The sequence below is a fragment of the Rhipicephalus microplus genome, chromosome X, assembly GCF_043290135.1.
Source record: "Rhipicephalus microplus isolate Deutch F79 chromosome X, USDA_Rmic, whole genome shotgun sequence".
In the NCBI taxonomy this organism is placed as follows: domain Eukaryota; kingdom Metazoa; phylum Arthropoda; class Arachnida; order Ixodida; family Ixodidae; genus Rhipicephalus; species Rhipicephalus microplus.
In genome coordinates, this window is record NC_134710.1 from 287,910,875 (window position 1) to 287,932,260 (window position 21,386).

Sequence of the window (21,386 nt, forward strand, 5' to 3'; positions counted from 1 at the left end):
AAGTTTTACAAACAAATTTGACAGAAATATTCTATTAATATGAGCATGAAATATTAACATGAGTGCGCCATTCAGTCATCATCATTGACAGGCATGCTGCATTCTGGTTCAGCAGCCCTGTGCATGTAAATTTTGCGACCGGCCTTTCCAGGTGCCGGTGATCCTGGATGAGGATGCCGAGGCAGTAGGAAGGTGAACTTAACATAAGGTTTATTTACATTCTGTACATAGCGAGCTCTTCAATGAGCCGGGTAGCTCATTATAAAGGGTGCGTTTCCCCTAGATCGGGGATTGGGTGCAGATTGCACTGTCCAATCTAATGTCACACACAACGTGAGAGAGTAACGCCCACACCCGCCAAGGTAAACGAGGCGTGGTCACTGTTCTGCAATGTGGCACGAACGTGGCTCTTCCATCTCGTGTAAGAGCCACTGGGTGAGGGGTCCCCCGCAGAGATGACAGGATACATCAAAAGGGCCACAAGACTGCTCGCTCAATTAGCGGGGCAAGTTGCGGCTGTCGCCGCTGTATCTTCCAAAGAAGATGTTGTGTCTGCGGAAACCATTGTGGTCATCTCGGGGAACTGTTTACAGCAACTTACGGCACGGGGCCTCGCTTCCCTATACTAAAAGACTATACACGGCAAACATAGGCCGGCAGCCTTGCGACGACTTGTGGTAGGATTAAAGAGCGCTGCTCCTTTGTCTCCCTGGGTGCCGCTTGTAACAACTTAACTGGTGGGAGACTCGACCTGAAGGCCCCGCCGCGGTGGTCTAGTGGCTAAGGTACTCGGCTGCTGACCCGCAGGTCGCGGGTTCAAATCCCGGCTGCGGCGGCTGCATTTCCGATAGAGGCGGAAATGTCGTAGGCCCGTGTACTCAGATTTGGGTGCACGTTAAAGAACCCCAGGTGGTCAAAATTTCCGGAGCCCTCCACTACGGGGTCTCTCATAATCATATAGTGGTTTTGGGACGTAAAACCCCACAAATCTAGACTTGACCTGAAGGTGAACAGCCGGACAGGTTGCTCAAGTGTTAATGTGTTGTGGCATCCTCCAGGCCCTTGCTGATGACGCCAGCCAAGGACCCTTTTCCACTTGTACCTTGTTGCTTTCCTTCTGGGAATAAGGATATACTCACACAACCACAGGCACGGGAGAGCGCCTTGCCCGCACTGAGACACATTGAGTCCGAAAAATTATCTAGAACCAACCTTCCTTTAATAGCATAACAAAACTCAAAGCAGCAGTCGAAACGTTTTTCTGAGCTTTCGCCGAAGCTCTCAATCTCTTTTCGAGAATAATCTTTCTATCAAACTGCTTGCAAGAAAATTATCTCCGAAGTCATGTGGTCTTCGGGGCATACTTGTGTGCCAGCGTCAGTAATCTGCTCTAAGCCCACCAGGCCTCATACTCATAAAAAAAAAAAGCCTTTCACTTCACGTTATTCTTTGGTCCCCAAAATTTTGTGCAGCCAAAGTTAGCCTCAGTTTCCTTTGAGCTGAGGAAGAGATAATGGTCGTGCTGCACCAGCACCAGGAACATCCACATTACACGTCCGCAAACACACGTTATAGGGTTCCTGCGTGGATGAACTACTAAATAACTCTCCCTTGTGATTACCACTATTATAAAACATACACATAAACTTATGAACTACCTTTTCTTACTCATGTCCACACCGGGCACATTCGAATGAAGCAATCAATCAACAAAAAACTTTTGCATGAACCTTGCAAAAATTCACAAGAATATTTTTGTGTCTCCGTGCTCACTCATAATGGGCTCCTAACGTCGCTTTTGCTCACCTTCTCGTATCTACCCTGACAAACGCTCCTATGCGCATCATTATGCAATCACATAACGCTTACCTTGAAGGGCCCGTAAACCACCCAGAGGTCGAAATTGAGTTGTTGGAGGGGAAATTGTGCACAAGTGTACGACGAACACGGAGCTGTGAGAATTTTTCGCGCCCCTCCCATGCCCCTCCCAATCTCACTTGGCATTCATCATCGCTGACGCGCTACTTGAAACACCATCTACTTCTGGTTGCTGCAACTCTGGCTGTCAACTCCATCAGTTGCGTGCTTGTTGGCGAACCGTGGCTACCGTAATCGTGCCGATATGGAACCTGCGTTGCGCGCACACCGTGAAATGATTGCCAATGCGGTGGACCCGTACGGGGACAAGCCGTGCCCTGCACGTGTTACATGCACCTGAAGAACACGACGAACAACAACAAGCAGCCTGGACAGCTGCTTGCAGACTGATCGGAAATTGTAGGCTCTTGCTCGATCAGTCATAGCATATTTGGCTTGGCGCGTCAGAAATGCTGCACAGCGCGCCACGTGGAGGCCCGGAAAGGAGGAGGGATTGTTTCTTGGAATTGGTAGTGTGCCCGCAGACCATAACGCTGCCACATGCAGAACGGTTGATCGCGACGGCATTCTGCACACAATGCGCGCGTTTACTTGAAATGCTTGAAAAAAATATTGGAGGTGGTTTACGGCCTCTTTAAAACAAAAACGTACACTACTTAAGCAATAAAAGAAACTTACAATTGGCTACTGAATAACTATCTAGTAGCCGAGACACTTAAAGAACATATTCTAAAACCCAAAGTTAAATAGTCAAAGCAAATCCACTAGTGACTGTCCTCAAAAGCTCACGCCTGTCACTCATTCTTCAGACGAACGCACGGTGGTCACGCCCAGCGGGCCTTTTTTGGCAAACGGAGAATGCCACAATGGCAAAACCCATTCGCTTGCTTCCGAACCCCACCAAGCTCCTTGCTGGCGACCTGTGTTCTTCCCTCCGCTCAGCTACCTCTTGTGAGCGACTGAGCTTGTACTCCCGCGCCCCATTAAACGTGCTGTGGATAGAACGACGGTAGGCTGACTGTCCTCTTCCTTTTGTCTGCGTGCTCGCCCAATGCACCCTTCTTTCCCTCCTCGTCCAGCGGCTTGGACGCATGCAAAACAAGTGCTGCGCTAATGACAAACGTCTCATTCGTCTTACTACGTTCAAACGTCTACTGCCTTCAAGCGGGCTGTGCTTTTGATCGCAATCATTGCTCATAGACACCGCTTCTGTCTATGCTTTTTCTTGGGGCACATTTCTTAGCCTTTTGCTTGCATCTGTTCCTCACCAGCACACTCGCAGGTTTCGTTAGCTGTCTTGCCGGCGCAGTCTAAATGATTTGCGTGCAAATCTTTCTTCACTCTCCAGACTGGCGGACAGCTTAACGCATCTAGTAAAAATGCAGCCGTTTTCTTCTGACCAAGTTAGCTTGCATTCTTGGGAGCTGCCCACAACTACATTGTATTCACTAATATCTGCTATCACTCCATCTCCTGAATTCACCCTGGTGTCTGTGACTAGCGGTTCGAAATCCTCTTGGACACCGCATGCAGAAACCACCGTGGCGACACACTTACGTGAACGCAGCTCACATGCCTGGGAGCTGTCCACAGCTCCTCTACCCTGCGCTGCTTCCTTACACTCGGCTGGCCTAACGCTGGTGTTCTTGTTTGGCGGGTCGAGATTTCGTTGGACCCTACATGCAAGATCCTTCGTCGGGACAATTTCACTTGGTGTCTGTGCCAAATGGTCTACAACTATGTTAGCTTTTTCGCTAGAACTCCTTCGGCACAGCACTTCCCTGCATTTACTCTCGCCTTTGGCGGTCTCTCCTCTACAGCGCAGCCTCTTTAGCAGCTGTGAACCTCGGTTCATTTTTGAACCTGCTGCTACCTTCATATGTGCTAGCTCATAGACACCGCTTCCGTCTACACTTTTTCTTGGGGCGCATTTCTGAGCCTTTCGCTCACATATCTTCCTATGTGACAATTCTGAATCGAACCGCACTCAACTCTTTCTCGCAGCTTTCGTGTTGAAATTTACCACTCTGTTGTTTCGTATCTATCCTGCGATCTAGTCTTTCAATCTCCTTGTCCGTTTCTTACATTGCTTTCTTGTGTTTTTCAACAGTTATATTCTCTTTCTCAATTGAAATACCGAAACGCCTGAATAATATACTGCCTTAGAGGTTTCGATCTCTCAAACGGCTCATTAGAAAGGCGAGCCAATACACAGGTCACATCACTTGGAAGAACACATATCAAATCAACACACCAAAAGTCACTGTTCTACCACACTTCTACGCAATTGCACTCAAAAGACTCGAGAAGACCTTCAATATTTTCGCCGACTGTAGGCGCATAGCGTGGACCGTACTCGCTGGACCCCATGAGTTGGATTTTTTTTCCATGACCTTCTGTCTGAATTCTGCATTCTAGTCTTTCACACTCGTGTTTAACCTTTCCTTCTCCTCGGCCATTTCTTGCATCGCTTTCCTGTGTTGTCCGTCTCTTTTTCTCTGTTTCTCTATCTGTTCCTTGGAATACATATTCCCAAAGTATTCGATATTTTCCGCGTTACTTTTGCTTTTGGGAATTACATCACAAGGTTGATATGCAGGCATACCATCGTTTAATTCTAGGTCAAGATCTCAACACAAGTTTAGCAGGTTATCTCTCGTAAATCTTATCAGGTCCATCGTGACAACTCAGCTTTGGCTGAGCTGTGATAAAACACAAACCCACCAGTTTCTATAATGGGTCTGGAGAAATTGAACCCTGGCAAATCCTTTAGCAGAAATCAAAAGCTTAACCACACAAGCAGTCCCACGTGGCCACCTCCCTCCCTAGCTTTTTATATTGCTTTTTTACTCCTCTGCTCTCCCCAACATCCCGAAAATCTCCCGCAACGTACTCTTAAAACTCCCGCTGAACTCGCTCATGTTCTTAGCGAATTATCTGAGCTATCCTGCTTATCCTAGCTTGCTGAAATAATCATCATGTGCGGCTCTGTGCTGAGATCACAACCACAGTGGCTAGGCAGTTGTTGGTTACATCTATCTTTTAATGGGTCTAGGCTAAAAGGTTCGGTATATCTCAAGCACAAAGCCAGGCACTCACCCCATTATGTGCGGTCGTGGTACGCAGCGCTGATTCCGCCGAATGTTGCTCTCCGTCGTCGAGTCTTATCCCATCACTGCCACCAGTTGTTGTGATCGGCCTTGCAGGCCCCGGAGATCCAGGATGAAGATGCCGAGGATGAAGGAAGATCAACTTAAGAGAGGGTTTATTTTCATTCTGTACCTAGTGAGTTCTGAAATGAGTGAGATACTATTTATAATGAGCTCATTATAAAGGGTACATTTTCCCCAGATCCCTAGATCGGGGAATAGGTGCAGATTGCACTGTCCAATCACATGTCACTCACAATGTGAGAGGGTGACCCCCACACCCGCCTAGGTAAACGCCCACTATTGAGGCGTGGTCACTGCACTGCAAACTGGCACCAACGTGGCTCTTCCTTCTCGTATGAGAGCCGCTCGGTGAGGGGTCTCCCACACAGACGGCAGGATGCATCAAAAAGGACCGCCACAACAAAGTTCAAAAGGGTCCGCCGGACTGCTCGCTCAATCAGCGGGGCGAGTTGCAGCTGCTGCCGCGGTAACTTCCATGGAAGAGGTTGCGTCCGCGGAAACCATTGTGGTCTTCTGGGGGAACTGTTTATAGCAACGGATGGCAGGATGCCTTTATTTTCCGCTGGGAAGGACAATACACGGTGAACATGATCTGGCAGCTCTTCGAGGACTTGTGTGAGGATCAAACAGGGTGCAACAGCTGCGCCAATTGCGCCAGTTTGACACAATTTCCGATTGCTGTGTCTGTGCCGAGCTGTACCAAACCCGTGAAATTTGCTGAAATCGTGCCACGCTGCTCCAAAATGCCCAGCCAGCCTCAAAATTTTTTTCAGGTGCGCTAATTTCGGCAAGAAATGCAGGCCACGTTGACCATCTGCAGTTTGCGCCGTCAGTGAAAGCGCGCAGAATATACCTACAAGTGCCTAGAATATACTTGAAATATTTTAGGCACCCGCTCTACGCTCGCGAGAGAAAGTAACAGTGCTGCGTGCCCATTGGTCCGCTGACCACAGCGAATACCTATCGGGAGGACAACAGAACTTTAAGACAACAATGCATTGTTGTAGCCACCAATGCTATGCGATGACTATATTAGTGCCAGTGAGAGCTGTTTCATATAAATTCACTAAGCTAACCTAGACATAGCTCTGTCGCCTCAAGAATATCTTGCAGCCATCTTGTGCACGGGTGGCCACATTTCTTTTCTTATGTTCTACATCGGATAGCATTAATTATCCATACACAAAACTGGTTAATCATAAGGTATGGCCGCAATAAAAACATTGTTTCAGTTTGAGTAGTCTTGCCTTGAAATACCATTCAGTGTTTACTGCTGTTATGACCTTGATACCTGTTTATTTGGGAATCGCCCCTCTGCGGGGGTCTAGTGGCTAAGGTACTCGGCTAACCCACAGGTTGTGGGGTCGAATCCCGGCTGTGGCGGCTGCATTTTCGATGGAGGCGACAATGCTGTAGGCTCGTGTGCCCAGATTTGGGTGCACATTAAAAAATCCCAGGTAGTCAAAATTTTCGGAGCCCTCCACTATGGCGTCTCTCATAATCATATGGTAGTTTTGGGATGTTAAATACCACATATCAATTATATCAATCAATTTGTTTGTGAGTTCATGGAATTTTTGAAACTTTCGAGTGTGTGGGATGCACTGTCGCATCCTAATGCCACAGCAGTGGCTGGGCACCTGAAGGAGTGCATTTGTGTCACCTGTTCCAACTCAAAGGTCCCCATCTTGCGTGCATGTAATTTTAGCTATGGACCTTCGTATATGCACTAGGTCTAACTTTAAATCCTACATTGCTAGTAAAAGTATGTTTCATGTTCACAGCATTAATTGCTGTGGGCCTTCAGGTAGATTAAAATTAAAATGATTTCGTGACTTAGGATGGTGTCTTAGGCTGTCTAACCATATCAAAACTATGCCTGATCATAATAATGACAAAACAATACAAATACTTTGTTCTCGCTGCGAGATGACATGAAGTGAACGCCCAATATGCCATGCACAGGAGTGCAACAGCTGGGCCGATTGGGCCAATTTGATACAAATACTCATTTTTGCCCCAAGCAGCGCCAAAACCATGAAGTTTGCAAAAATTGCAACACGCTGCACCAAAACAGCCGACCAGCCTCAAAGTTTTCTCAGTTGCGCTAAGTTCAGTGAGAAATGAAGGCCTTATTGCCCACCTGCAGTTTGAGTCATGACTTAATCAAAGCGTGCAGACTCTAACCTTAAACCACAGTAACCTAACCACACTAACCTTAATCCCATTAGGTCAGGGCACTAGCGAGACGATCGACCAGATAAAGTAACAAAGCCATGCGCCCATCGGTCCGCTTACCGCAACGAATACCTATCGATGGGACAACCCAATTTCAAGAAAAATATGAGTTGCCGTAGTCACTAATGCTTCGCGGGAAATATGAATTTTCTAGTGAGCAAAAGCGGCTATGGCATGTTAGTAACTAGAGCTGGGAGCGTATACCACGTTTTCCACGCGCGAGCAGAGTCGACGTGCTGTGAACGCCGGTGTTGCTGGTGGCCACATTGGTCGCCATAGCAACAACACATAAAACATTTTATGTGTCAGCGCCACCGCAAAAGTGGTGGCGCTAACATGAGCAACTGTGAATTATCTAATAATACAGTGAAACCTCGATAAGTTGTACAAGCTGGCAACACGGCATGATCATGCATTTAAAGGGACACTAAATTCAAGTAACAATTTACGTCAGAGTGACAGCTCATTGTGTGACATCTAAAATGGCAATATTATCAACAACAGTGTCCTACTTACTCAGAAATTAAGGTAAATGCCCAAGAACACAAGCGCCGCAGGAGGACATTTACAAAATGATCACGATGACATCAGACGGACCGCCTACGATTAATCACTAGTAATCGATCTAACTGCACTAAATAAAGAATATTCCGTGCATCAAGAGACGATAAAATGCTGCCTGTTCGTTTTTGTTTGATTAATGGAAAAAAGAATCACCGGACGTTGCTACAGGGAATGGCGCGAATGGTTTAAAACTTCAATTTTCGCGTGGTTACGCACGACAGGTGGTGCCATCTAGCGTGGCCTAGTTGAAACAAAAACGTCTGCAATCTCGAAGCCAATGGCGGGAAATGGATCAATGGCTGTTGTTGCTGCGGTGGCTCCCGCTGCTTTCAGTATGCTACTACTAGCGCAGTAAAGCAGGGCAACGTGCACGGCAACAGTGACGCGAGTCGGTTCGGTCGGTCCGCTTCTTGAGGCAGGTAGTTTGAAGTGCGCTAACCCGATGCGGAGCACATACGTAATTTTATAACAAAATAGGCCCTTCATTGGCACAAAAATAACACTACGAGATTTCTGGACCGCTATTTTAACAATCAACGTCGACTTAATAGATGCCGTTAGTGCCCTTTTAACGGCAGTGTGCGTTTACAAGCACAAATGTGCATCTCATGCTTTGTTTGTTGCACAGGTTAGTTTGTAATGAAAATGCAGGATATTTGTATAGAAATAGTGCTTTCAAAGTGCATTGTATTCCTACTTCAACAAATTACATGATATTCTTTCTTTATCTAGTTCTAATGGGGAAAGTCTGTCTAATGTTCATTCAATGTGCTCATAGCTAAAGTCTTGAGTTGGTTGAATTTCCTTGTTGCGTGTCTCCAGTGCACCTTTTCTTAATTTGTTCTACATAACTGCTTATAGTCTTGTTTTTTATAATATTGTTTATCCCTTACAAGAAATTTTGTCTATGGAATGTTTATGCCTAGATTAGGTCACTTTAAAAGTGATATGCTTTAGTCATGAAGCATCAACTTTTGACTAAATAAACTCAAGGTTGTGCTCAAAATGACTAATTATGCTTAACTCAAATCTGGATTTTGTATTGTTCTGTGTCAACTAAAAATTATAAATTAATATGAAACAAGATTGGTGTATAATTCATTTAGATAACGTTGTCTTTACATGCAAATTTTTATGAGTGAATTCGACAAATTGCATCAGAGGTGTTGGTACATTTGTCACTGAGCAAAGTAAGAGAATGAGTTTATTACATAATGGCAGACTTGTCTGTCTGAACTAGTATGCTCCTGTCTGCTGTTCTGCACAGGGGAACAGGAAAGGGAAAACTTGTGAGAAAAAATTTGGGGACCCTTTAAGAGTTGGATGTGATGGCGATGTCATCTCCCTAGTGTGCGCTTCGAAAACCTGGTGCATGAAATCTTTTCGAACTTGCTATACACCCACTTCTTAAGGGGATAGGTGCATAACGTGTGTGCCTTTTGCAGTGGGTAACTGGCTTTGAACCATGAAGTCATTATGATAATCCCATGTTCCGACGCCCGATCGCGATGTACGCTTGTAACACGCATTATTGCTGCAATATTTCATGTTGTATTGTCAAGCACGTATACATGATGCGTGTGTTTGTAAAGTATCGAAGTTACTTTCACTGCATGTTCAAGCAGAGGTAGTTATTCTCACTGTATTCACAAGCAGACACATGGCTGTGTGATAGAACATCTGCTTGCCACACAAACCACCCGAGTTCGATTCCCACTCAGACCCAGAATTTTTCATTATTTATTCTATTTGCATCTTTCTTGATTTGTCGGTCATGCACAAGATGGTGATTTTTTCGCTCACAACCAATGACACTGACGCTGGAATTTCTGCGAAACGAGCTCTTTAACGCTACCACAATAATAGGATGATGGGTACTGAAATAAATGGCGTGTACATATAATAATCGTCTGACAGACTGGTTTCTTTGATGTGTAGACTCTACTTCTGTGCTCTTCAGAAACGAGGGACAATTCTTTTTAATGGCCCAGCTCCCATCTAAATTAGGATTCTTCAGAAGACAGTTAGGGATAGCCCTCATGTGTTCACATTTGATTAGGGAGTATCCTTCCTCGTGGAACTTTACGGAGAAGTTTAAAGCTGAAATGAAGTACATATTTCTGTTACTTTGTATGCATTGAACTTGTGAATGTTTCATATTACAATTTCCAACTTCGTTGTCTTAATATTTCAGGAAAAAAGCGCAGGCTGACACTTCTAGAGTGCAACAATGATATTAACTGCATGATAGATGTGGCGAAAGTAGCTGATTTGGTAAGTACTCAATCCATGCAAGATGTGGTTTTATCACTGCTTTTGCTTATCATGAAGTGTGAGACACCAAAGTCCGTATTCTGAAACGATTGCGCAAGGCAACAGTATCACCTTTGGTGATGTACATTGTTATGTCAATAATCTGCCAGTGCAATGCCATTGTCGCATTTGCTGTTGGTTTACAAATCACAGACTACATAGGATTGAGCATACGGTACGTGTGCCGAGCGACCCTAGTGGGGCGTTTTTGAGCATACGCTGGCTTCCCCGAAACCAGGCGTGGCTGTGGCTAAATGAAATATAAAACATTTTGAAAAAGCTTTCAGCATCTTTTCCAACATTGTTTGAAGTGCAGTGTAGTATTTAAAAAAATGTCACTTGATGCGAAATGCATTTTTGGGGGAAATTTAACACGATGTGCTCTAAGAGTTCAGCTGTAGTGTACCGCTGCAGCGACTTTGCACCAATATCTCACCATTTTCTGGCACGCGATAATTCGACTAACATGCAAGTAATGCATGGTTCATCTTTCTGGTGTGTTCAAACCAGAAAAAGGCATGCTGGCAAAAGAACTAATGCTGAAAACACACCTAGCTAATGCTTCCTGAGAGCTTCAGAGTGAGAATGTTTTGCAAATCTAGTAAGGTTTGAATACTAGAAACTATAGTCTTGTCTCACTGAAATACTAAACTTCATCATCAACCGATTGTAATAAGGCAACCCTGTTTATGCCCTGTTTATGCCTCAACATGACGCAGTAGAGCTGCGTCATGTTGATGTAAATAATACTAGATGGCATCTGCACTTTCTTGGTTTTGTTCAACAGTTAATCATTGTACACCAAAGGCAACACTTTTGTGACTGTCACCTTTTGCATTCATTTCAGAATAGGGCCCAAAATTTACAATCATGGTGGCCGTATCATGTGAAGCATTTTTCTTACATTTCAAAAGCCATAAATGCATCTCTTTTGCCCAGTGTACCACCAGCTCACCTAGAACTAAAAATGCCTTGTGTGGATTTTCTGGAGACATGTGAAAAAATCTTCTCTTCTAGGTGTTGCTTGTTGTGGATGCCAGCTATGGCTTTGAAATGGAGACCTTTGAATTTTTGAACATCTGTCAAGTTCATGGTTTCCCTAGAATCATGGGTGTGCTCACGCACTTGGACATGATAAAGAATGCCAAGACTCTGCGTCACACCAAAAAGCAAATGAAGCATCGATTCTGGACTGAAATATATCAGGCAAGTCTTCATCCACTTGTACTCTGCCATCATTGTCAACATTGCGAGAAGTATTTGAATGTAATAGCGAGTGCCTTAGAATTATGTTGCGCAAAATTTAGACATTTACAGATATTGCGTCATGATTCACGCCTGAAGGAGTTATAGTCAACATTGCCAGAAGAGCTGCTCAGATCACAGTAAGAGGTGTGAAGTGAAAATTTCAGAGGCGCTCCTTTCCAAAAGTGTACAGCGACCTTTTTATCTGGCTGTTCAATACCGTGAAACCCCATCAATATGTACCTGCCTGGAACAGCGGCATAACTACACACTAAATGTACTACGAATTAACCACCTGCTACAAGTTTGCATCTCCTGATGTGCACCATCCCTGCCAACAAAAGTCAGTTTCACTGCAAGGGCGAAGCAATGAGTGCGATAGCAACAAATTTGAATGTCACGCGATGAATGGCAAGCAGCCACTAAACCACCCCGCCGCGGTGGTCTAGTGGCTAAGGTACTTCGCTGCCGACCCGAGATTACAGCACATACTACAGCTGTTGTGGTTAAACGATTGCAAGACAGCCACAAAACGCTTTTATGGCGTGCCCGGGCGGCTGCGGACAGCTTGCAGAAGATGCCGCCATCGACCACTGAAATGAGTAAAGTGCAACAAAGAAGCTATTTCTAAATGGTGTATGCGGATGTCAATTTTTATTTATAAAAGTTTGCATGTATTTATTTATTTATTTATTGTGCCCTCAGGGCCCGAGGGCATTACAGAGGGGAGTGGAGATATACATAACGCAAGCAATGTGAAACAGCAAGGAAAAAAACTCATAGCAGATAAGTAAGTGAAATAAAGTAGGCATAAATGACAATAATTCGATAAGAAAAAAGGTATACTAACAATAATAAGCTTATATATACACACATGTGTACTACATATATACAAACATATATATATACACACAAACATTTAGAGAAGATTAATAGTTTTACGAAACATATTATTATCAGTTATATAAGTGATATCATGGGGAAGATCATTTCAACTGACACAAGTTCTGGGTATGAATGAGTCATGAAAACATTTGGTGTGACATGATGGAACTGCAACTTTATTGCGGTGATCAATTCGAGCTGATATGTATGATGGCCTTGTTAATAATCTCTTTTTCAGATAGCTGTTGTAATAAATTTTGTGAAAAAGACATAATGAAGCTACTGACCTGCGATGAGAAAGAGGAGGGAGGGACAAACTTAATTTGATGGCGGTTACGCTGCTTGTTTGGTGATAGTTGGAGAGTATAAAACGGCAGGCACGGTTCTGCACAGCTTCCAAATCGGAAATGAGTGATTCAATGCCAGGGCTCCAGACAGAAGCAGAATACTCTAATTTTGAGCGAACCAGTGTTTTATAAAGTAATAGTTTTATTGAACTGGATGAATGAGAGAAGTTCCTGCAAATATACCCAAGCATGCGGTCGGCGTTATTTATGATATAATGAATATGAGTTTTCCAAGACAGGTTAGAAGAAATGTGAACACCTAGGTACTTATAAGAGAGCACAGTTTCAAGAAAGACATTGTTAATGTGGTAAGTGGAAGCTGGGCTAGAATTTCGAGAAATATGCATGTGCTCACACTTATTAATGTTTAGTTTCATGTTCCAAGTGTTGCACCAGTCCATGACCTTGTTAATGTCGGATTGAAGGCAAGAGACATCGTTATTGTCGTTAATTTCACGATAAATAACACAATCATCTGCAAAAAGATTAATTGAAAAAGGAATATTAGTCGGTAAGTCATTTATATAGATTAGAAACAGAAGGGGCCCGAGAACGGACCCCCTGAGGTACACCAGAACGGACAGGTAAAGGATGCGAGTCAAAGTTGTTTGCTGTTACAAATTGGTGCTTATTTTAAAGGATTTTGTTTGATGCTACTGTGAATAAACCATGTGTATGTAACAATAAAAATGATTTGTTTTTGTAACATTATGGTCACACAAAAAAATGTTAGACAGATTTTTCTTTTAAAAGATGACACATCTTTGGATTGCATTTCGCGAAATAATTCGACCCCCCAGAAGGTAGAAAACATTTCATTTGTAACCACTTCAACAGAAGTTTGGTTCACTCATCTATAGTGGCCGGGGATCACTATAGATGTATAGATGTTTATGTCAATAAACTTGAGAGCAATAGTACAAGAATAGCATGCAAAACAGTGCTATAGCACTGAGTGACAACCTATCTTGACAATGGAGCGAAAGCTATGGATGTGGGACTTTCACGCATTCGTGTTGCTCCACAACTAGGGCGTTAGCTTGCGGTTTGCTTTAGGTTTTGCTCGCCCGCATCGCTAATGCATTTAGAAAAACATATACACGAAAATTAGGAATGGCAAAGACATTTCCATTGTTCAGTGCACATTTTAATGTTTTATTACAAAATATTTTTCTTGGAGAACTAAACGGTGCGCTTATGGTTGCACACTGACATCATGGGCGCATTGTTTCCTTGGAAAATGAGTGGGCTGAGAAGGTGATGCTGTATAAAAAATACAAATAAGAGGAAAGCACCCTTGCAAGGTTAACAATAACTATTTTAAGAACTTCCCGTAACTTTTTTATACTCAGCGACAGCTTTTCTTGGCATTAAAGGCAAAGCTACGTTGGCAGAACTTCTGCACATGTAGAACTACGCAAAGTAGTCCGTTTTGGTGTGAGTCTCGTAGCGCTGTGGAAAGTGATGGGGGTGCACCATCAGCGTTTCATGTAGGTGAGGACGCCGCTTAGCGTTTGAGGTGCACATAAAATGGTGGCACTTTTTCACACGTTCAAAAACACAAAGTCACAACAGATAAAGATAAAGTAAAAAAAAATACAAATATCTTACAGGTGGGAGTGCGTCCTGTCTCAAATAGCTCCAGGTAGAAAATAAAGAAGGAAGATTTATATTTCACGTTAAAAATACAGGTGGTACTTTGGAACTTCCTTATCTGGGGGTAGGATGCACAGGATTTGGCTCCAAAGCTTTCCCTTCAGTGCCAAGAAAAGTTGTCGCTGAGTATAGTCTTGTAGTAAATTAAGCAGTATTTATTTCAGCAAGGCATATGAAAGTTATAACTAAACCTGAGCACTATCTTTTCGCCATGATGACAGACATGTGCTTTGGTTCTGTAACTTTCATGGTGCTGTTAAGAAAAGTTGTCGTTGAATATAGTTGGTTGACCTTCATGGGAAAAGCAGCACAAAAGAACTGCAACATGAGAAGATATGCTCACTCGTTACAATATGCTATTTAATAGCTTTGTATGTGATTTGATTCCCTCTGACAACTTATCGTTCATTGCCGTGTCTTTTGTACCATTAACTTTCTGTGTTGTAGTAGTTTGTGCTTTTTGTCCACTAAAGTGTGATCGCAGATGCTGTTGCTAATGTGTGCGCCTTTTGCATATGCAGGGTGCGAAACTATTCTACTTGTCAGGTCTCATCAGAGGGGAATACTTGAAGAATGAGATACACAACCTCGGGAGATTTATCTCAGTCATGAAGTTTAGGCCACTTCAGTGGCGGACATCTCACCCATACCTGCTGGTGGACCGAATGGAAGATGTGACTGATCCAGAGTCAGTTCGTACGTCTCCAAAATGTGATCGAAACATCTGTGTCTATGGATATGCACGAGGAGCAAGCTTCAAGAGCAAGACCAACATACACATTCCTGGCAAGTAATGTGCTTTTTGCCCGGTTGGGTCTGTGCCTAGAGATAGTAACCTTGTGATAAATCAGGAATCTGAAACTCGCTCCAGCAAGTGAGTGCAGTCACAAAATTTATCTTCTCATAATGGCCGGGACTCATATATTTGACTAACAAAATGTTAGCCAAAGATATAAAACAAAGACAGTCGTCTGGGCTGGCCCACCAAAAAGAGGTCTGTGGGTAGCGCGTGTTAGACCCCTGGGATGAGTAACGTTAGAACAAGGAACGTCTTTAAAGGGGCACTGCCACAAAATTTCGTGGCTAAGATTGCCTGTGGGGTCGATTCCTAAGAACTTTCATATGTCATCTGTAAAATATCAACAGCGAATATAGCTGGGAAGGTATTTCAAATTATTTTGAAGCTTGCATAAGCCCTCAACTCCATCGTACCATTGACACCCTCAAAGAGGACCCTTTGGGGACTTTCTACTTCCCTCACATCACCATACTGTAAGTCATGATGATGTCATAGCCGCCATTTTTTTTTTGCCACGTTTGTTACTGCTGTCTATATTTTTCGGCGGCTTGTTGCAAGTACGTGGCCGTCGCGCAGGGTTACAAAGTCTTGTGTTTGGCGACGCTGCAGTCCCGTTTTCTATTCGAAAGTAATTCTTGATGCGGGCCGTACGAAAGTGTGTCAGTTCTATGTGCTGACGTGGTCAAAAGCTTCACACTTTAGGTGGCGACAGTTGCACCCAGCTTTTGGAGCTCTTTCAAGCCGAAACTTAAACTGATCAATAATAAGGGGCCTGTAATGTGTGCTGCAGTGAACGATGTGTTGTGTCACGACTAACGGGCCCCTAGCTACACATTGCAGCAGAAAAACGTTAGGCCAAAGTTTTTGTGTCAGTACCCCTTTAAAGCCAATGTTTAAGGGGAGATCCGGGTTGAAAAAGTGTGATTTTTTTTTAATTGATTCTTTGTTTTATTGTGTTTTGTATTTCTCCAAGCCTTCTCCTTAAGGGGGTGGTGCCACCAAATTTCAATGCTAAAACAAGTCTCTTGTGGGTTTTCTCTGTATGCTAGGACACTTCACAAGAATGGTTGGATTCAGCAAACATTTAGAATACCGTATTTACTCGCGTAATGAACTCATTCGCATAATGAACCCACCCGCCAACTTGATCCTTGGAAAAAGAAAACAAGGATTTTAAAAATTTTTATTTTTATTGTATTTTGGTATAACCAGTGCCGTTGATGTGTAATCAAGCCATTATATCACAAAGTAATGACACAATAAGAGTTAAAACATAGTTTAACAATCATGCTAAACATTTGCGAGCAGCGTGAGCTCGGACGAAGTCAATCAAAATTTAAAAGTCGTGCCTTTTGCAGCAAAGCACCATCTGTTGAATAGAGGAGAAACCTCCTTGCTTATAGTGCCACGCAAGCACAGTAACAAGAAAACAAAGCGCATGGCCTCCACGGCGGCGGGTGTGCGGCGTAGAAACATGCCACCATAGAGTGCGCGTCACGCGCCCGCCATCTAGGAGTTCATGCAACGGGCAACCGCGCCTATGGGGTGTTATGCTCCCGCAACCTTTGTGTGCTGCCATCCAACACTGCGTTTTTGTTGTAGGGTTTGTCGTAGTGAACTTAGTTGGACACCTGCTGTGCCGGGCGCGTTCGGCTGGTATGCTATCTACGCGGCTGGCTTTAATCCTAAAGTTGGTTGAGCCTGCGCTGTAGCACGGCAATCGACCGGCTGGACGGCACGATCTGTGTGCGTTCATTACGATAGAAAAGAAGAAGAGCTTGGGGCTATGAAAACGATTTGCTGTGCATTTTGCGGACCAAGACAAGAAAAACCACCATGCGAAGTTTTCACTGTTTTATCTCCCGTGACTTTTTTATCCCGCCTAATGAACCCTATCCCAAAGTGGCGTCAACTTTTCTGGAAAAAAAAAAAAAAAGGTGGGTTGATTACGCGAGTAAACACAGTATATTTAAATTCACCTTCAAAGTATACCTAAACGCTCGTTCTCTGGACCGAAGCCCATCGCAAGTGCATCCAGAACTATCGTAGTTCTATAGGAAGAGAAACGAAAGTTGCAGTGACGTCACACCAGATCTGTAGTGAGAATGGGCGGGAGCAAGTTTTCCCTACAGAGGGGACAAAGGTTCATTGCAACCCACCCCCTACCTATTATGTCAATGTTTGACACTGACGGCAGTCTGTGTGACCGTCACAAAAATTAGCATTACCATTGATCAAAGCTTAAGGAGCCACTCCTTCGGCTGCAGCTTCAGTGAAGAGCTAAAAGATGTGTGAAAAAAGAAAGCAGTGCGCAACTGTTGCTTCATAGTGAAGACGTGAAAGGATACACCTACCAAAAGAATACTAAGTTTACTGACATTATGGGATTCGCTACGAGAGCCTTGTTCCGAATAATATCCATAAGGCAAAGCCTATTTAAGTACGCCTAAGTACGTGACCTGAGCACCGGAAGTACATTGTTGGAAGCGTCTCATCACTTCTGTTCAGCATATGTGCAGTTGTATGCATGTGCTGGTATTCCAGGTGCACGCAGGATGCAAGCTTGCTTTGGTCAGAACAAGCGCACTTGACCAATCAGTTTGGTCTAGATTCCACATGTTTCACGAGAGCATATGAGGTCACGCGTAGTTTCCTGAGGTAATATTCGTGTTTTGTTTAACTCTTTCCTTGAAGTCAGTGGTCTCACCGCGATGTACTTGTTGTTATAATCATGTCAGCTTAAAGTAAAAGAGACAGTGTAAATTTTCATTTGGTAATTTGTTCCTTGTGTTGTCTAAAGTGTTCCCTAACTTCCATGTTCGTACATACTCTATTTTGATGTCTGTTGCTTCTACATATCACACAACATACCTGACTTTCCAACCACAACGTTACTCACGTCATTAAATTTGAGCATGTTTGTCTTGACCATGATTCGGGTCGGCTTGAAGGCCTTCTGGTTTGGCTAGGACTCCCATTAGCAAAGGCTTGCCAGGCTATGTCATGCATTTTGTTATTATTATCACTGTCATTATTATTGGCGATGCAGCGGCAAACGTCCTCAGCTACACATTTATTGCTGGTGGTCCACGTTTTAAGGGTAGAGTTGGGTAACTTCATCTGAATTTCTCATTTCAGTTTCTTGAGGTGGTATTATTAAAGCTGTGATTACTTTTTAGCATTATGTCCATAGAAGAGTACACAAACGAAGGTAACCAGCCAGCATATGTGATAAATATATGGAATCGAGGGAGCTGTTGCGCCCTGACATATTTTTTTTGCCAGCATATTTTCAAGCGTCATTGCTTTAAACGCTGCCCCTAGCTTTCATTCCAGGCATCTGAGGACTTTATTGAACTCTTAAGCGTCTGAGCCCAGAGAAACGAAACATCAACATGCATGTGCTCGTTGCGGAAAAAAAAAAAGAACAAAATTGAAAGATAGAAAGAAAGAAAATTATGCAATACGGCTCCGTTTTTGCGACGTTGTTGTTAGTCATCGTCCAATGCAAGGTGCACAGAACACGAGCAGTAGTGTTTTTTTTTCTTTTCTTTTTTTGCTGAAAAGTATATACTACAGGTGTGGGGATCCAAAACTCGAGTAAATACAGCAATCCAGGTTGCATCAGACCGAATCCAATCCACATCCTAAACAGTAAAGTCAGTAAATACAGGTCAATGTAATCCAATCCACATCCTAACGGCCTGGGCTGTAGTCATATTATAGTGAACTAGAATATAGGTGTTCCATTGGCAGAACCGGTCGGGCTCTGGCTTCCCACTTTTTTCACAGATGTCACGAGATGCTGCGAATTCTACGTTTTCTAGCTGCTATGGCTGCATTGTAAGACAGTCGTTGGCTCCTTTGAACTTTTAGCTGCGATTAATTTTAACTCATGTGTTTGCTTTCTGCTTCTTCCAAACAATACACAGCCAACTTGCTTACTCGCTGACTCGGACGTTGCATTTTGGCCAGATATACGTATTTTTTCGTACTTACTGCACGTGCTCAGAACATTCTGAGCACTTGTGGTACATTTTTTTACTTATTTTATAGGAGCGCCTAGTTTTTTTTTCACCACTCGTGGGTCCCGAGGAAGCAGACGTAATGGTCATGGAATTTGCTTTAAATCATCATGAAAAACTAGGAAAAATCAGGGAATTTTGAAAAAGCAAATTGGTCGACACCCTGATAGTTGAAGAAAAAGTTTTCAGAGGAGCATCTCCCCTTAAAGGCCCAATCGCATGCATGCGATTTTTTAGTGACAGCGATGAGTGACAAGATTTGCTGTAGCAGAAGCCCATTCGTTGCCGCCGCTTGTCACGTCGCTCATTTGTGGAAAACTAGAAAAGATCGCAATAACCGATCCTTTCTAGTTCTCAAAAAGATTCAAAGGGGCATCTTGCATTAATTCACACGTGTAAACAACATAAATACAATTTTTTCATTGTATGCTCAGAATTTTAGTTCCAGTACTGTAAAGGGTTAATGGCTACCTTGATATAGATTTGCAGTTCTCTGCGCATAATAAATCTGAAGAGAAAAGTGCAATAGGCTCCCTAAACTGAAATCGGTTAAAAGCAAATGCTGCAAGTGTTTCTGACAATATTGGTTTTGTTGTTTCATTCTAAAACCCAGGTCATCTCTCATATAATGGAACTCCTGTTAAGGGGAACAAATTTTCCTGGTCTCCTCGGGTTCCGTTTAATTAATCTACTGTACTAGGGTAGTAAGGTGGTAGGCTTGATAATGCGTTCCGGAAAATGAGTTTGAACTAGATGAAGGCACAAGACCAAAAAAGTGCACACATGGAAAAAAAAATTAAAAAGTAAAAAAATAGCTATAAGTGCCAACAAGATGAAAACACATGATGAAAAAAATGCATGGGTGAGAAAATTAAAAACAAAAAAATTTAAAAAATATCAACTACACTCCAAAAATAATCTTGTGCTCCAATCCAACTTGCATCTGTCATGCTAAAGATTCCTTGCAACTTTCCTAGTCATAGCTTCTATTATTGCTACTTTACAGCCAATTGTTGAAGCACATTTTCGAAGTATTGGCCCACCTTAACCACTGTTAATGACTTTAAGCTTCAATCTTCCTTTAAAGCCTTTCCCCCTTTTCTCATTGCCCCACACTCATCTCTCTCTTTTTTTTTTTTTTCACTTGCAATATATGCTTTGGAAGGTCACTGTCAACGTGTGTGCTTGCGCATACAGCTACATCTGTAATGTAGCTCTATTCTAAAAGAGTTCTTTGTTTCTTATAATGGAATCGACAGATACGGGTAATCTTAATATCTCTGTATGGCTACGCTTCTCTAGGCGTGCGCCTTGTTCTTCCTCCGTATCCTCCGCTTGCTGCCTCCTCTTGGCTTTGTTCTGTCGACGAAGCTTGGCTTCTTTCAGTCTCTCCAACTCGCTTTTCATATCTGTCAACAAATCCTACCAGAGGCACGCCTTCTTTATATATGATGCAATGCCTGCTCCTCCTTTGATGTCATGCCAAGTAACGCGGCAGTTGATAGGTGATGGCTCAGCTCGCGTAGCGGCCATTGGCCACAACGAAACCGCGAGAAAACAGCCAATGTTGCTCTCACTACAAAATGTCATTTGTCGTAAAGTTCACACAGTGAGCATCTTCTTTTTCTCTAAATCAGGTTGTGGTGACTTCAAAATTCATGACATTAGCCTGCTTCCTGACCCGTGCCCGCTACCTGACAAGGAAAAGCGCCGCTCTCTCAATGAGAAGGAGCGTCTCCTCTATGCTCCTATGGCTGGAGTTGGAGGTGTTGTGTTCGACAAGGATGCTGTCTACATAGACTTGCGTGGCAGCCACTCCCACAAGGAAGGACGAGGGGTAAGAGTTTCAAGATGCAGCAATCACTTGCTGCCACTTACGGTCAGCTGATTTTTTGGTTGCAATCATCCGATTTTTCAGTTAGGTGAGCTATTTCATATGGTATGAGGTTGGAGATGCAACTGATGACATCAGACAATTTTCGAGCCCTCTTTGAAACTTCCAATTGATGGGACAAAGGGCAATTGGCACGAGGGAATACACTATGTTGTGTTCTACATATATGACATTATAACAAGTGAAATGCTTTGTTGCACTGAGGATCTTGTAAATTGGAGCCTATTACAATAATAATTGTAGGGGTTCTACGTGCCAGAACTATAATATGATTATGAGGCAGGTCGTAGTGAGGAGACACTAGATCAATTTTGACTGCCTGGAGTTCTTCAAAGTGCACCTAAATCTAAGCTGTACTTTGCATTTTTC

At 43.3% G+C, this 21,386-nt stretch overlaps 1 protein-coding gene across 3 annotated transcripts in view; it reads left to right on the forward strand.

The window, feature by feature from the left end:
• The window catches only part of LOC119161430 (ribosome biogenesis protein BMS1 homolog), a 166,620-nt gene that overhangs the window by 2,406 nt on the left and 142,828 nt on the right, over nt 1-21,386 (forward strand). For all 3 annotated transcript variants that reach the window (XM_075879293.1, XM_075879295.1, XM_075879294.1), the window contains exons 3-6: nt 10,048-10,127; nt 11,184-11,372; nt 14,821-15,085; nt 20,761-20,960. In XM_075879293.1, coding sequence (XP_075735408.1) covers nt 10,048-10,127; nt 11,184-11,372; nt 14,821-15,085; nt 20,761-20,960 — 734 coding nt within the window. The remainder of the gene's footprint in view (nt 1-10,047; nt 10,128-11,183; nt 11,373-14,820; nt 15,086-20,760; nt 20,961-21,386) is intronic.